The 17567-nt window shown below is 36.6% G+C and overlaps 2 protein-coding genes across 4 annotated transcripts in view; one reads left to right on the forward strand and one right to left on the reverse strand.

The window, feature by feature from the left end:
* Nucleotides 1–9873, reverse strand: part of LOC132132172 (unconventional myosin-XVIIIa-like) — a 55947-nt gene extending 46074 nt beyond the window's left edge. For both annotated transcript variants that reach the window (XM_059544477.1, XM_059544476.1), the window contains exons 1-2: nucleotides 9734–9873; nucleotides 7701–8833 (exon numbers count right to left, since the gene is read on the reverse strand). In XM_059544477.1, the coding sequence (XP_059400460.1) occupies nucleotides 7701–8702 (1002 nt within the window). In that variant the 5' untranslated portion in view covers nucleotides 8703–8833; nucleotides 9734–9873. The remainder of the gene's footprint in view (nucleotides 1–7700; nucleotides 8834–9733) is intronic.
* Nucleotides 9874–12048: 2175 nt separating this feature from the next.
* Nucleotides 12049–17567, forward strand: part of LOC132132130 (vascular endothelial zinc finger 1-like) — a 22011-nt gene continuing 16492 nt past the window's right edge. Inside the window, exon 1 of one of the 2 annotated variants that reach the window (XM_059544416.1) lies at nucleotides 12049–12567. In XM_059544416.1, coding sequence (XP_059400399.1) covers nucleotides 12532–12567 — 36 coding nt within the window. In that variant the 5' untranslated portion in view covers nucleotides 12049–12531. The remainder of the gene's footprint in view (nucleotides 12568–17567) is intronic. The other variant, XM_059544415.1, reaches the window with a different exon arrangement.

Raw genomic sequence — 17567 nt, forward strand, 5'->3', positions numbered from 1 at the left:
TGACAACATTAAATGACATTCAAAATACATTAAGAAAGTAAATTAGAGCATTGTTTTGATTCTGTGCATTGTGCTATATTCTGAAGGTGTGAATGGCCAGAAAGTAAATGACTAACCAACTGCTACTGTTAACCGAGTCACATTTAAAAGACTGGAATCATCCCTATGCCAATATGCTCAGAGAATACTGGACAGCTTTGCACAGTCCCACTGCCAAATACCAGTGGAAATCTGCCCAAAAACTGCAGCTGGTTGTCACTGACCCGGAGATAAAAACCAGGATAATTATCAGCCTGACTAAAGCCACTTCCTGGACCCCTGTGTCCCCTGACCAGTGTAAATATTCAGGCCCCCTCAATCTCACAGTAGCACTGGGGCAACACTGACAGCTCAAGAAAGACTTCTGGGTCATCGGCCAGGAAACAAAGTGGAGACATAAAGAGAGATTTGAGGGAGGGACAGCAGACAGTGATGACAGACGAAAGACACATCCTGTATTCAGTGCCTGATGTGCAGCCAAGTCAATCCATTATATAATCTAATCTGATACTAGTTAATGAAGCCATTCAAAGACAGATTGTTTCAGAGCAGTCAGAGCACATTCATAGTCCTCAGGCTGTTGACCCCTTATAGGGCGGACAAAAAAAAGACAGCCATTGAGCCCAAAGAAATAATACAGGACTGTTTCTTTGCTAAATAAAAGTATTAATTTCCTTCTTTAAAACACTTCTGAGCACTGAATAAACTGATCATATCTTATTGCCAAAAGTGGACTGCTGTAACCAAAATATTAACCAGCATAATATAAACAAAATTCACTACGTAAGTCCACTTTTAAGACTGCACGTACTGTAGGTGTCAATCATCTCGGTTATGGCTGACTAACCTTTGCGTATCAGCAATGTTCACATTGTTGTCCATCAGGACAGGCCAAGTCACTGAATAGGTGTTGATATACAAGTGTGGGTGGTTTTAGGTTAGCAAGCATTGCATTGTAAACTTAAAAAAAGTCTACATAGTACATTGAGCGCTTGTACTTTAAAAGTGCATGAGCAAGGAAAACCTTTTCATGTTCATAACATTTAATCATAAATCATAAATCCCTACATACATTTGTGGGTTCAGATTTCCCAATAGATTCAGCAGTCACACACAAAAGGCTGATTAAAATTGATTCATTCATTCAGAGGACAATCGTTCAGCTAAGAGAGAGCTGGAGAGTGAGTAAGGAGATTGTGTGTGTTTAAGTAGTTCTTCACACTACAGTAGTGCAGCTGAAACCTTTCTGTCTGGTAACTATCAATGCTAACAATCAAACCTGTCAAACAAAATCACAAGCGGTTCCTGTCACATTCACAGACAGACCATGATTGAACCTGACATTCTACTGGCATAAAGCCTCTCATGCTGCATGACATAAGAGTAACTGGGAACTTACTAAGAGTGATTTGTGCCCAGTGATATTTAAAAAAAAGACTTTTGGAAATTGAAATAAAGGTGAAGTTTATAAAAGATCAAACTTATATTTGAAATGTTGTCTTGGAGACTAAATGAAATGAATAAGTCTGACTAAAACCAGAGGTGGGTAGTAACGAGTTACATTTACTTCGTTACATTTAGGCTACTTGAGTAATTTTTTGGGGTAACGAATACTTTTCGGAGTAAATTTAAAGATGGGTACTTTATACTCTTACTTGAGTAAATTTTTGGGGGAAAATCTGTACTTTTACTTCGTTACTGTGGGCGACGCTCCTCTCGTTACTTTATCTTAATGCAATAAATGTTATAAATGCTTCAGTTTATTCCAAACGCTCCGTCTACTTTTCTCTGGGCAATGAGCGATGCCCATTCGCGAATGATTCATTCTTTTGAGTCAATTCTGTTCAAAGGCTTGATCAAACCAATTGGCAAACGAGTGAATTGATTCATGAATCAGTTTGAATGAGTCGTTCAGTTCCCTGCCGCACGCGCTGAGCGTCTGAAGTGGTTCACTCAGAGTTGTAACGTTTAAGAACAGAAAGAGCTTTGAAAACGTGGCTGGAACTGCACTGAATTGAAATCTGCAAAGGTTATTATTTGCTAGCGATGGAGATATTATTAGATGAACACCGCGTGTGCTGTCTACTGTTTAACAGGTAATAACTTGGGCTACATTCGATTACAGTACACGATACCACTGTGACATTAGTTTGTTGTACGTGTGTGGCTTATAACAGAGGGGAGTCAAGTTGAATGCAGCTTCCAAAAGACAAAAAATAGCCGATTAAGATTTTATTAATTTTAATACAATCACACTGGTGCAAGTACGTTCAGCGAGTCATATTATCAGCTGCTAAATTCAGATCTGTGATTGCTTGCTGGCGCTTAGCCAGAGATAGATGCGTTTATACAGCGCTGCGTATTATAACAAATCACACATGATTATTTTGAGCTTATTAAAGCATTGGCCAATCAGAGGCGTTCAGATGAGTCATCGCTAAAATGCCGGTGCTTCCTTCACTCGCTCACTGACTGAATACCTCTTTCTGGCGAATTCTCTCGCAGGAACAACAAAGTGCAGATGTGTGTACGAATTTTTAATTAAGATATTGATTTCACAGTGTTAACAGTTTCAGTGATTTTAATGGGAGTTTCTGAGAGTGATTGAAATATAGACTGTCAGTGAAAATTATCTTTAATAATGTAAATGTTATTTGCTCTCTTTCTGAACAATGAAAGATTAGTAGCAATATTTATATCACATTAACTTTCAATGTTAAACTCACATTTAATATAAAGTCAGTCGTATTAAAAATATGTTATGGCATGACACCTATATCTGTTACTTAAGTAAACAGACAGGGTTTTATAATAAATTACATAAATTGGAGTAAAGGCTGATGAAATATATACATTTATACACGCACACATACATTACATATATTTTATCTATATATCTAAATAAAAATAGGCTCAGTATATATGACCCAAAGTAACTAGTAACTAACTACTTGAGTAGATTTTTTATCCGATACTCTTTTACTCTTACTCAAGTAACTATTCAAGACTAGTACTTTTACTTTTACTTGAGTAAATATTTCTAGAAGTACTTTTACTTTTACTTGAGTACAGTTTTTGGGTACTCTACCCACCTCTGACTAAAACTGAAAAAACAACAACTATGTAAATAAATAAAATAAACTAATACAATGACAAAAGTAAAAAATATAATAAAAATATTAATCAATACTACAATAGAGTATAAATAATACTAAAATAACGTGTTGTGCCAGTTCATACTTAAAAAGAACTAGCTCAAAGTTCAGTTCACACAGATGATAATGAACTAGTTCGTGTTCATAGTTCTTTTTTTTTTAAATGAACTAAGTTCACATATCTAAAAACAAACTAGTTCACGTTCATTTGTTAAATTCTTTTTAAGATAGGCCACTATCTTACTCAATAGAACCTCTTTACCATCCATTACCAGCTGCAAATCACTGCCACTCCAAAACTAATCAAAATTATTGTACCAATAAACAAGAGACAATTATTTATACATTTCAAGCTTTGTGTATTTGATGTATTTGTCATATCTGTGTGAGGCATACACTGAGTTTCGTTAAGTTAGGATATGCTCTAGTTGACGTGCAATGCAAGTGAGTGCGCGGGCACCTCCGTTATATTTGTTTCGTCGGCCTATTCATTAAATACAGGCAATTGGTTGATGAAAAGTTGATTAAAATTAAGATACAATTTATACAAAACGAAATTCACTTTAAAGAAAGGCTTTCTATAACAACTTCAACTTCAACGGTCAAAATCATGTTTGACCCGCTCCATGTCTCATATTGCGCATTTATCTTACTCGGTCATGCTGTTCACTTTTCATAAATCAACATAAATGAAAAAAAAAAAAAAACATTATAATATTTTAACAAATATGAAACGCGCTTTTTTTAATGGCTACAACAGTATAGTATGCCTACATAGCCTACTCTCTATTTGTACAAATTTCTGCACATTAATTTAATTCTGAATTTTGCACACACAAGTTTAAAGGCATTTGTTCAAATCAAGTTCACGGATAATTGTGCGTGCATTTATTAGCCTAATCATTATGATACTAAAATCCTAACAAATAGGCTATGCTATGTACAAAAAATCAGATGAGCCCATAAAATGAACGGTTAAGCATTTTCCTCCCATAGAAAACCATTATAAGAACGCTTAATGTGGCTTAATGCAGATTAGAATGTCCCCTTATTATGTCGAAATAACGAGATATCGATACTAGGCTACTGTGTCCACCGTGGTCTCCTTTTTGATCAGCGGAAACGATTTTTGCTTGTTTGGGATCTGACTGTCCAGCGTATTTGAAAAAGTTAAGCAAACTTTCCTGTCTTTTTGACATTTTTCCCCTGCGTGAAACGATCGAGGCTAACAGTAATCTCAACTAGTACAACAAGCACGCAAGTCATGTTTCACAAACATTGAACACTACACAAACAGTAATTTTTTTTTTTCATTTAGGCAATTAATTTTAGTGACACAGGAGGTGCCGGATCCAATGTCGGAGGTCAAATTAAGCCCTGGTAAAACCTGACTTTTCAAATGAGCGTGAATGTGAACTGCGCGTGCTGTTCATTCCTGCCAGTATGAAAACTGATTCGTTCCGTTCAGCGTTCGGCGAAAATATGAACGCGTTCAGTGAACGTCGTTCATTGAACGCGTTCATTCACAACACTGAATAACACTGTGGTGTTGTTTATTTGTACATGCTGTCTGCACTATTTTGGCATCCAATTCAAAGGAACTGCATATCAGGTAACGATGAACAGGAACAATGGCTTTGCTGTAAGGTCAAACTAGTTGCACAAGGCAAAAAAATAAAGTTTCTGTGAGTAAATAATCTATACTCGTCTTTAAGACTGACAATGACTGCGGCACTATTACAAGACATTTAGCCTCTGGTTAATTTAGCCTCTGCAATTTAATTGCAAGTGGTTAGACGTAGGTGGAAAAACTTTTTTTTCTCTGAACAGCAAATAAAAAGTGTCTACATTTTACTATATTTTTCATCAAGTTGCAACAAGCAATTTCACCATGCAGCTCTCCACAGTGGCATAGTCTAGATTTCTGTATCACAGTCTTTATATAGAATAACCGCTTTTAGGTCAATCCCAAATGTGTCATGTCCTTTTCTGTAATTGTTTTGGAAAGTGGGCCAGTAAAAACTCCTGCCCCCTGCAGGCTGGCTGAGACTGGCCACTTTCAAAGGGTGCAGTTTATTACAGCAGCTGATTTGACATTTACTCTCTTGATTACGTCACCATTTGAAATTTTGTGAGTTACTGGTATTTGGTAACAGGAACTAGGAGAAACCTTGAATGTCCTAGATTCTTAGGATCTCCTCTGATTGATGTGCTCTGGTTTTTCAGCATTACTGGGGCAAATTTGCCCAGAGGCATCTAGACTGCATAAATGTCTATGCATATAGGCAACTATTAGGATTTGTATGAGAGCCCATTTCCACCAACGGGTAAAATAAAAATAACTTAAAATGTAAAGTGATGATAAAAAATGATAACATTTTTTATTTTTTTTATCTCACAATTGTCCCTGCAATTCTGAAAAAAAAAAAAGTTAGAATTTCAAGATATAAACTCGGAACTGTGAGCTAAAAACTCAAAAATGTTAGTTATTTATGTATTTTTTACACTGGGTTGGCTATAAAACATTTCTAATGTTCTGACATACTTTATTAAATTGATAAATTTATGGTGTACTAACACAACACTCAGACTTTGACACAGATATTTCACTGGTTATCCATTTGCAGAAGGTACGTAAAGGGCCGAGTTCTTTCCACACACACCTATTCAAACACAAGCAAACCAACATGACAACAGGTTCAGCAGGAGCCATTGCTGACTCGTGTGATCCACGCCAACTCCTTTGATTAGCTTGACCAAAACATTCTCTTCAAACACCTGTTTCTTCCTATTTTCCCTCCATTAGATGAAATGCTGTTTGTGTGAAGAGCTGCCCTGTCAGATCAGGCCAGATGCTCTCGGCTGCACTAGGATAAACCTCTTAAGGTTCAAATGGAGCAAATATTACAGTACATAAACACAGTATTCTATATTTACCTCCCCCATGTTATTCTCACATCACAAATAAATCACTCAATGCATTTTAATCTCTTCTTAGCTCTGGTTTCATGCTGAGCCAGATCAAATGAATATACCACAGTATGGACGTCAGCATAAAATAAGTATTTGCATTTGTAATTTTTTCTCAATTTTTTAAAATTGTTTGTGAAACCATTTGCTGAGACATTGAAAATGTGTTGGAAAAATAAGACGTTTCTTTAAAAATATGTCCCAGATCTTGATTCGGATATCGGTAACCACTGTGACTTCCTACGTGACATTGAGCTTGTGACATTTTTTGTCTGAGATGAGTGCAACTGACATGAAATATCTGATGAATCATGATGACAGACGATTACAGAAACAAACACAGCTGACATCACATTCACCTGGAGCACCTGACCTTTAGACTGACTACAAAAAAAATCACTGAAATGTTCGCTTTCAGTGTTTTCCTCTCCGTTATCAAAAGACCCATCAATGCTTTGCAACATAAGATTAAAATATACTATAAGTGCTGTCAGGCCAACAGATTTGCCCACATTCTGAATTGGGGCCGTTCGCTCAGCTGTACCAGGATACAGAGATGAAAATGTGTCAGACAGCAACTGGGGAATACAGCAAAGCAAAGAGAGCAGATAAGTAAAAGGCTCTATTTCTGCTGCAAACATTGAAACAAAGATCTCAGAACATCCATTAGACCTTCAGGAAAAGTTTCCAATCCATATCTACATCCAAATTCTATATTTATGCATTTCACAGATGCTTTTATCCAAAGCGATTTACACTGAATTGAAAGTATACATTTTATCAGTGCATGCATTCCCTAAGAATCGAACCCATGTCATTGGTGTTGCTAACACCATGCTCGATTGTTTGAATTAAAGGGATGATTCTAAAGTTATGTACAGTAGGGTAAATATCACAAAACATTTAGCGAACAAATAAAAAACTCTTTCTGAATCTGAACTTCTCCATTTAACAGTGTATAAGATAACAATATGGACTTTTTCTGCTTTTTTGTCATTTGTTCCACTCAAATTGGACTCTACTGTCTTCCATAATGAGACTCTAAACAATGCAGATTGATTATGGGTAAAAGTGACAAATATGCATTAGAGGGTTTATTAACCCCCCAAGCTGTCTCACTGAAACTGCTGACATCATCAACAGCTCTCTGCACAACGGTCTATTTTTAGATGTCAACAGAAACACTCATATTTCTCTGAATTCACAGAATACCTCAAGGCTGTAACTGATCTTCCATCAGAAAAGTTGCTGAAACATACAGTATGTACCCTCAAACTGTACTGTTTTTCCTTAGGAACGTCAAAAAGCCAAACATTTATAATCCAAATTACACTTTTAGCTAAAAAAACTATTTATCCACTATTTATCAGATTTTACTGACACAATTTCATTGAGCTTTATTGGCCTAGTGCATGGTGGGAGACAACAGAAAATGATGTGAAGAAGAAGAGCTAGCAAACCAATGCCATCCACATTTGCTACTTGGCTCAAGAGCAAGTCTTCTTTGAGTGATTCAACACATCACAACTATCTTACCTCATAAACATCACGGTACGGGCCTCTGGTGTTCCTCAACCAGCAGCAGCTCAGCTCGCTCAACTCCACGATGGGCTGCACCTTCAGACGTACCGTGTCTCCAGACAGCCTGATCATCTCCACGATCTCATCCCTGCTTTTACTTTCCACGTTCCTCCCATTGATCTCTACCAGACGGTCGCCTGGCACCAGCCCCAGTGTCAGGTCCTTATTCCCAGTGCCAGGCTCAGCAAAGTGCACCACGTTTCGGTAAAGCGACCCATCGGGCTGCTGGTCCACCATGGTGGTGCGACGAAGGGTAAAGCCAAAATCTCCTGTGTTGCGGCGCTGAATTTCCAACTCTCTTGATGCAGGAATCTGTGGAGGCGCCACAGCAGGCAAGCGCATGTCTGCTGGGAATGTTTGGTCCACTATCTCTGGGACCTGGACAATCTTTGCAGGGCTGGTGGGATGGTGAAGTGTATACAGAGGTGGGTTGAATACCATGCCATCTACCTGAGGTGAGGGAGTGGTGGAGTTCTGTCCTGATGGTGTGGTCGACCCTAAACGCCTTTCCTCTTTACTCTTCTGTGAAAAAAAAAGATTTGTTCGCTTCAAGATTTGTTCGACTTGGGAATTCTGCTTTGCCATGGAGTCATACTCGACCTCCTGTTCTTTGATGGATGACCGGAGGACGTCTTGGTCAATCTTAATGTCATCGCTGGAGCTTGTGGGTGTTATGGTACCCTGAGTATAGAGTTTCCTGAGGTCCACGTCTGTCAGGTTGAGCTCTGTGTTTCGGACCACCCTGATGGGAATGGGGCTGGAAATCTCCAGCTTTCCTTTCGCCTCTCGTTTAGAGCTGCTTCGATGAAGATGAAAGAAACCTCTCCTCACGCTCATTTCCTCTAGACTCTTCAGTTCGGCTTGAGACATTCGCTCTTTTTTCTCTTTCTTCTCCTTCTTCTCCTTTTTTGTTCCATCCTTCTCCTTGTCTTTATCTTTCTTTATCAAGTGGAACATGGTTGGGCCCAAATGTAGAATCCACCAGATGCTGGTCTCTTCACAGCATTAAGATTAATGTTGGTATTCAGTCAAGACCAGCTCCAGTTCCACAGCAACAAGGGCACCTCAGCTACAGGTGAAGCTCTCCTCTAAAACAACAGATTGACAGAACACGTTTTTATGTTTCCTCTTTTTTGCAATGACTGTAGTAGTCATGGGGTTTAAAATGCACATTATTTTATTGAAATTGTTAAATAATTTGAAATTATCTTTATTACTATTACAATTAAAAATACATACATACATATATATATATATATATATACATACATACATACATACATACATAAATACACATATATATATATATATATATATATATATATATATATATATGACGGTAGACCTCTGCGTGACGTCACACAATCTGTTTTTACCTTTCTTGACAGGTACAAAAAAATCGGTAAGAGATCCGTACAGCTTATCATCGACAATAATATAAAATGCACACAACAATGACATAAACATGATATAAAACACAGCGACATATATCAGTTATGATGTTAAAACCATCAGTTTTCACGAATATCCGAACATAACGAATAGAATTAATAACTTTCTGAAACTCCGCCTCTCATCGCCCCCTGAACGCTTCCTCTTCGAATTTAATTTCTGTTACAATAAATATGCTACGAATTGTCTTGACCTCATCTGCAGAATCATGTCTGTCATGTAAAGTTGAATTCAGTTCACTACACTACCGGTAGAAACTTTTACTGATTCAGCTCTTAAATCTACGAGGCTTTTAAAATAAAACTCTTTGTGCTTTTATTATATTACTCATAAATTCTGTATTAGACCCTATACTCAAATCCCGCGTCTATATGCAGTAATTTCTTTGATCATGTTTATCATGTCTTTAAGGTGAATGTTTTGGTGCGCGTAATGTGCTTCTTTACGCCTATTTATACCGCATCAACGCAAACATACAGACTGTTCACCTGTACAGTGAGCTAAACATAAATGCCGCTAAAGATAAACAAACTTACCGTTGAACCGGTGCTGAAATAGTCTGGCGACTCCCGGTGCGCGCTGAGCTGCAGCAACGCTCCTGTGGAAACGCGTCTAGAGCGGTTGACGGTCAATGGGACGCGCGCACCAGGTGAGCGCGCTCCCGGATCACTGCGATCTCTGCTCGAAATGATCCCTTCAAGAAAAGTTGAACACATCAGTTCATCCCTTTTGCATGACTAAGAGCCATTGAAACCTAGAGAGTTTTAGATCGAGATACTTTGACTAAGATCAAAGTTTATTTGTCTGATGTGCAACACAGTTTAGTGCTTAAAAACGCAACCAAAAAAAAAAAAAAAACACACAAAAAAAAAAAAACATTCCAGCTAGGTTAAAATAATAATTTGTATTATTCGATCATTTGTATAAGAATAATAGCTATAGATATCAATACATTAGCCCTCTATAGGAATAAATAATAATAATAATGAAAAAGAATAAATAGTATAAGAATATACTGGTATGCACACTATTGGCGTAATAAAATTAAAAAAGAAAAAAATATATTCAGTAGAAATTATTGTCTTTTTTTTAAATTCACCATGTGCTTGATTTTGCGTACACAAGTTTAAACGCAATATTGAATTGATGGGGGGTCAGTTTAATTTTCTTGGGCATAGCGCCCTCCTTTGGAACAACTCTGTGACAACACCAATCCCTCCTTTTGTATGTTTTTTTTATATAATTCTCCAGCGATGGAATATTCTTCCAAATCCCCATCTGTTGCACATTTGTGACTTATTTATCTTACATTCTTACAGCATCTCTTGTTCTGATATTGGAACCTGATTGAGAACAAAGCTTTAGATGTTTAAAAGGTTTAGTGCCATAAATTGCATTAAGAAAGTGTGTCCATTTAAAGTTCACTAAACAAATCAAACAAAATGTCAAATACATAAATATTTATAATATCTTTAACCATTAACCAAAGCTTCTCAATTTAATACAAGCCTATAAATCATATGTTCTGGCTGTGGTGTTTTGGTAGAAATGTAAATATTTCTTATCTCATGCTTAAATCATGATTACAACATATAAAATATAATAGCCATAGCAAATCAATTTTGCTAGTTTCTCAGCACCTGACCTTACTTTTTTGGACTGATCAAACATTATGTATTTCCTTCTATGTTTAGGTTTTTAAACAAATTTGTGGAAAACAAACTATTCAAAAGGTGCTCCACAGGGCCATCATGGAAGAAGAGGATTTCAAACGGGCTTATATGATGATCACATTTCATATAACATTCACCGAACATAATGTACTAATCAGCTGGTCCTGATGCAACCCCAGTGTCATAGGTTTGGGAACCATCTGTCTGGTAAAATATAACAGAAGCAAACAGCTCTCTGCACAAAACAGTTTTTCACTCCTAATGCAGCTTTATTTTATTTTTTATTTTTTGTTTCAGGAAAAAAGTCAATAGAAACCTATGCTAGAACCTTCAACACAAAGTATTAGAGCTGCATTAAAAATAAAACATGTAATTGATATATTTAAAAAATATTTGTATTTATATTTTTTAGTATTTAATTTACAATACAAATTGAAAGACTGGAATCTTAACTTAAGTCTTAAGTAAATGCTTTTAGCGTTTAACGTTTAATGTTTGGTAGTCACGCAAATGCTATTAAACCCTACTACTTCATGAAAAACAGTTTTATGAAGCATGACCTTTTAATCTCTTTGTGACCTATTAGAAGGGAACCCCGCTGATAATAAATCGGGTTATTAAGTTAATTCAGTTCAGGGCTCGCTCTAATTATAAAACGATCCTAAAATAGAGCGGGCTGTGTCTGCGTCTTCAGCTAATCGCTCTCGTGTGTCTGCTGGGGGATTTATAGGAATGAATCGGGTTAAAAGGGGCACACAACTCTGTCCCATGTTTGCTGCATTTGGTCTTTCGGTGTTTTAAACGAATTTTTTAAACGAACGAGTCGTTTTCGTTCACTTCCATGCAATGACTCATCTCAGAGCATGTCGTTTGTGAACAAACCGAATGAACTACTAGGACATCTCGTTCATTAATGAAATAAACGAACAAACGCATCGTGCTGAGGATGCTTGATTCTATTGACTCGGTTAAGTGATTCAAAGAATCATTCACTACTGGAGCATCCTGCAGACTGGGACACTGAAAGCATCAATGGACGAGTCTAAACAAATCATTTTAGTGAAAAGATTCATGTCGTTTATATTAATCAAAATCCCTAACATCAGTAGGCAGATAAATTAAGCCTTGATTCATGTCGTTTATATTAATCAAAATCCCTAACATTAGTAGGCAGATAAATTAAGCCTTAATATACATAATGTTGTATTTAAATGTATAAAATAGACTTTACATGTAACGTTACATATACCGTTAGAGCATGTCTAATAGTATAAAGGCAGAGAAATCCTGCAGTCAGTCTCGCGCAGTGAGTTATGACGAGTCTCGCGACAGTTCCACGCTATTCATCAACTTCACTCTTGTTTTTTTGGAGCGTCCCGAGAGACTGTCGAGATGGAGATGAAAAACAGGGGTGCTTTGAAAATCGCTAGATTCAGTAGCTCGTAAATTCAGTACCCTCGACGCATGCACAAAGTGTCTTGTAACACAGAAAGTGTGTAAATATGTTTGTAATGTACCATACTGTAAAACTGAATAGTGTTTTATTCATTAAATAATTCAGGCTGCTATTTTTTCCCCTCTCCCGCGAGTGGTACGTTCCGCGGGGTGGCGGAAGTCTCGCTCTGCCATGTTGAGCGCTTTGTTTCTGTGAGTGAGACGCGATGATGGAGCAGAGCTGGAGCTCTTTCTTATTCCAGGTGAGAAACTCTCTTTCTTAAACACACACGCACATTCACACTCACACCCCGTCCGTGCGCCGCTCACTCGTGCTACCGGCCTGCCTGCTTCAGTCTGGTTTATCAACAGAGATATTTGAAAAGGCGCATTTGGAGCAAAACAATAGTAGATGAGTCCCGGGCACCCAGCTGCGCTCCCTCTATAGTTACCCCTCTATCTCTGTAGAGCTAACGTAACTTATCCCTATATCCCTCTTTACCCCTCTTATCTAACTCTATAATGTAGCCATGTGTACATTATTTTACTCTATCTTTCTCCTTTTGTAGATCTTTCCTTCTGTCCCCCGTTTACTCCTCTGTCTGTACTCCATCTATCCCGCTATATTTCTCTGTTATCCGGTCACTATCTCCATCTCTCTTCCATCTAACTTATCTTTCCCTCTGTAGATCTCTGTTTTTATTCATCTCCCCATTCACTCTTTTATAGATATTTCACTCTGTCAGTCTCTCTGTTTGTTCCTCTGTCTCTATTTCCATCTATCTCTCCATTTTATCTCCCTCTGTAGATCAGTCCATCATCAGTTCCTCGATCACTTTATGTTTTTATATACCTCTGTGTAAGGTTCCTATAGTCATGGAAGTTTTTTTTTTTTTTTTTTAAATCTGTGTTTTTTTTAAGGCAGGGAAAAGTCACAGAACACAAAATGAAAAAAAGTTATGGAAATCTCTTTAGACTATATATATATATATATATATATATATATATTATTATTATTATTATTTTATTTTTATTTTTTTAATTACAATTTTTAATTTGGTGGAAATATTTTTTTGTGACATGTATAAAATGGTAACAGAATTTTGCATACATTGTAAAATTATAGATACTTATTTATTACAACAAAAGTTATAGATAACCATTAGTCAAAAGGTTTGGGAACCATCTTTCTGTCTATATATCAGTTCTGGGACAGCAAGAATCAGAAAAATAATAAGCTGTAGTGACTCAGATCCTGAGGACTTGTTCACATTTAAACTCACTTTATGAGGTGTTCAGTTGGATTGCTTTTTGCTTAGTCACTTCTATCCTCAGGCTTTAGTTTAACTTTCTGCTTTTCATTATACCTTTTACAAAATGCATTGGTTCGTATTGCACCTGGTCCCTCTGTGTGATTTTCTGCAACCGGATGCATGTACATTAATGTTGTTGAAGATCATATTTATCATGCCTTGTGATCACAGAGCTTTTGATGTAAGTGAGAGTTTTACTGGTTGTACTGGTTGTTTTCAGCACATGTTGAGCCATGTCGATGAGTTTACCTAACTGTTCTTTACTTTGCATATCTTCTTTTATGTTTGTTTATTACCTGTGTTATAGTTTGTTTAACATTATGACCCATACTTACTATATAACTCTCCTGAAAAGATTCTAGGAAACATAAAAACATTTTTACATAATAAAACTTTTCTCTAATAAAGCTGATATTAATTTGCAAGATTTTATCATATTTGCATAAGAAATGGATGTTTGGGGGTCCTGTTTTGCCCTGGAAGTGCAGCACGTCTGCGTCATTTCACAGTCAGTCCTCTGAAAGTGAGATTAGAAAAGTTTGATCTAATGTGACACATGCCGCCACACAGGTTTTGTAGAATGACCTATTGTAGCCTAGAGAAAGTAGAAATCCCGTAATCCATTTATCACCGAGCTGACTCATGAAACATCCTCCATTTGTTGATCAGACACACAGCACAGGCTAGATGCGCATCAGACCTGCTCTTTTATCTCCGGGGCCCAGCTGCTTCTTGTATTTTGAATTCAGAACTGCTTTAGACTTTCATATTTACTTGAGCTGAAGATAAAATTTTCATGATGAATGAAAATGGTGACGTCCGACCGTCTGGGATGTGAGCATTGCTCATCTGAGAATGTTTTTGGAGTCTGTGCCTCAGTTGACTCATCAGAGTGGAAATGTTTGCTGGGACATTCTCTCAAATGTTTCATGCAGCGTCACAGTTAGGATGGGGTGGTATGGTGCCAGTATATATCAAGAAACAGTATGAATTGTGGCAACACATCTGTCTGTTATACCATTTATACCACAATTTATCCAAAGGTGTGGTTTCATCATAATTACAGCTATTTTACAGTGATATAAATGTGGCTTATATTTACAGTGTATTACAGCCTTGATTATATCATGTGTTTTTGCACTGAGGCCAAATTTATTCAACATAAGAAAGAAACTCTTTCAGGTTTAAAACTTGAGAGTAAGTGAATGATGACATAATTATTGTTTCTATTTATTTCTAATTCTTTAGTCTACACACACGTTTTCAATAATGTATTTAATTAAAACACTTATTTAAAGTATTTACATCAATAGATTATTGAAAAAAATTTAATTATTCAATCAATTATTAATCAATTATTTTATTAAATTACATTTATATATATGCTCTAAATAGATTTCACTGCTCCCAGCATCGCTGGGCTCCTCGAGGTGGCAACACATGAATGAGGGAAAGTTATGTTAACATAAGTTGACTAGCTTAAGAAAATAGTTTTTTAATGGGATGTAGACAGCAGTGTTAGTAAAATAATAGATGCCCCAGCCATGTTTAAGTCCAAAGTCTGGACCCACCTCAGCTTTTATAACATTGATGGGACAAACAGAATCGACAAGAGAGTACGCAGTATGCAAGAACTGGATTATTTGCATGTGCTCTAAAGCCTTGCTGGTTAAACAATTCATTCATGGGCTTTTCTTGCGTGCACACCTTAAGTGCAGGCGCTCTAAAAAGACTTTCAAAAAACGCCTGATTACTGGATCTTTTGCGTCTGATTGCGCTAATGCTGTCAAAAACACAAAAGGTTTACAAACACAGTTGATTATGTCTAAAGTGAAGGTAAACAGTTGAGAGAAAAACGGATGCGTGCAGCTCTTAAATTGACAGCAGACTAATTGTAGTAAACAAGAATTACAATTCTGTCATTATTCATTCACTCTCATGTTGTCTCTAAACTTTTTTTATTTAATTTTTTCCATGTGCTTAATGTGCAAAAGAGGATATTTTGGGTAACCAAACAGTTGCTGGTCCCCAATAACTTTTTTTTTTTAAGTATCGGTGGTACCAAGTACCTGGTCAACCCAGTTCTTGATGCGCTTTCCGAGAGGTGCGCAGATGCACTTTCTTCATAAAAGCACTGCGACGAGGCGACATCAAAATGATGAAACACACCAAACTAACAAAACACTTTAAAGACAGTCGCCTCGATCAAAGGAAAGGGTTCAAGCAGGTAAGTTTCGTTGTGTTTCCTATATATTGATTTATTTGTGGCTCCTGGTCACAATATCATATAATGCCTGAGCAGCGTTTGTGAGCGCAGGCGCAGTGCTTTTTTGATTACAACCGTTACCGGAGAAACCTATATCTTTCCCGCTCTACAAGTGCCTCCTGCTGGCAGAGAATGAATTTGCATATAAATGCTGCAACAAATAGAGTGCAAGGCTGTGGAAAACAAAGCTTCTGTTATGAATATGATTAAATATTAAAATTTTAATGCCAGATTGAAATGAATGCTGTTATTAGGGATGGGACGATAACCGGTTTTATTGATAACCGTGATAAAATGTGCTGAAGGTTAGTAATATCGTTTAAAAATGAATTATCATTAAAACCGTGTTTGATTATCGCGGTTTTAATAACTCACTATTAAATCATGTCCAGCCAGCAACAGTCTGACGCAAGCGCAGCGCACAATGTTTTTTTTGTTTTTTTTCGAGAAGGAATGGCGAAAGTCAGTGACTTTTCTATGCTTTTATTTGCTTCTACACTTTTCATTGTAAGGAAGGAAATGCCACAGAATTTAATCTTTCTTTAAATTAAGTGCATAGAGTTGCTTGTTTTATTAGTTGTTTGTTGATTATTAAATATAAAACTTGCTGAAATGTTTTCAGTGTGAGCATCAACTATTTTTGAACACTTTCATCTCGTTTCAACAAAACCGTGATAATATTGATAATCGTGATAATTTTAGTCACTATAATCGTGATATTAAATTTTCATACCGTCCCATCCCTAGCTGTTATTAGAGTTATTAATCATTAGCATAAGCACAGTTAAGGCTAATATAATGAGCATTGGAATGAAGTTTCTTTAACTATTTAATGCTCCTATAATTTTTATTAGGGTAAAAAAAACAAGAGGACATGACTATATTTACTTTTTTTACACACCAGATGCTTTTACATGAATTGTAAATCTAAAATATGCATTTTAGAGAATGTACAAATGGTTAACATTGTCATATCAGTGAGAAAAGCAGTTCTGGTGCCTTTTAAAAATTTATCTAACTTAGTTATTCTTGGCTTTAAAATTCAAAAGCCTTTTATAAATTAAATATGTACACAGTTTGGATTAAATTAAAGTATAGTCAAATTTAGTGTTGTCAAAAGACCCGGTACTTTGGTACCAAGTCGGTACTAAAAAAATTTAAATGTGACGGTACCAGGTTTCTTTAAGTACCGGTAGTACCGAGGTCCCGTTCAAACCCGGTTCAGCGCTATGATTTCCACGAAGCAGAAAACGAGGACGGAATCTCAAAATCCAGTCATGAAAATGAAACTTACATTTTAATATGGACAGTCATAGAATTTGTCAAAGTTAGCATAAATTAATCAAATCAAATCTCCATATGGACCAGTATCTGTAAATGTTAAGCCGCAAAAGTTGTTTGAAATATGAATCCGTGTTCTGCGCGTCTCTGTGTGAATTAATGAATGACAGAGACGTGCGCGTTTGTTTAGCTACTACATAGACTGAAGCGCATGACGCTTGCATTAATTTCAGCATCTGAGCTTCAGAGTTCTCTCTCCATCAAGCGATCTTTTCAGTTTCTCACACATGCAAAAGAGAGAGAGAGAGCGAGAGTCTTACCACAGTGAATCGACACGCTATATGTAAACTATTCTTTATTGTCTTTTCCTGTAATGGAGTTCATTTAGAATTAGTCATATTCA

The sequence above is a fragment of the Carassius carassius genome, chromosome 49 (assembly GCF_963082965.1).
Source record: "Carassius carassius chromosome 49, fCarCar2.1, whole genome shotgun sequence".
NCBI lineage: Eukaryota > Metazoa > Chordata > Actinopteri > Cypriniformes > Cyprinidae > Carassius > Carassius carassius.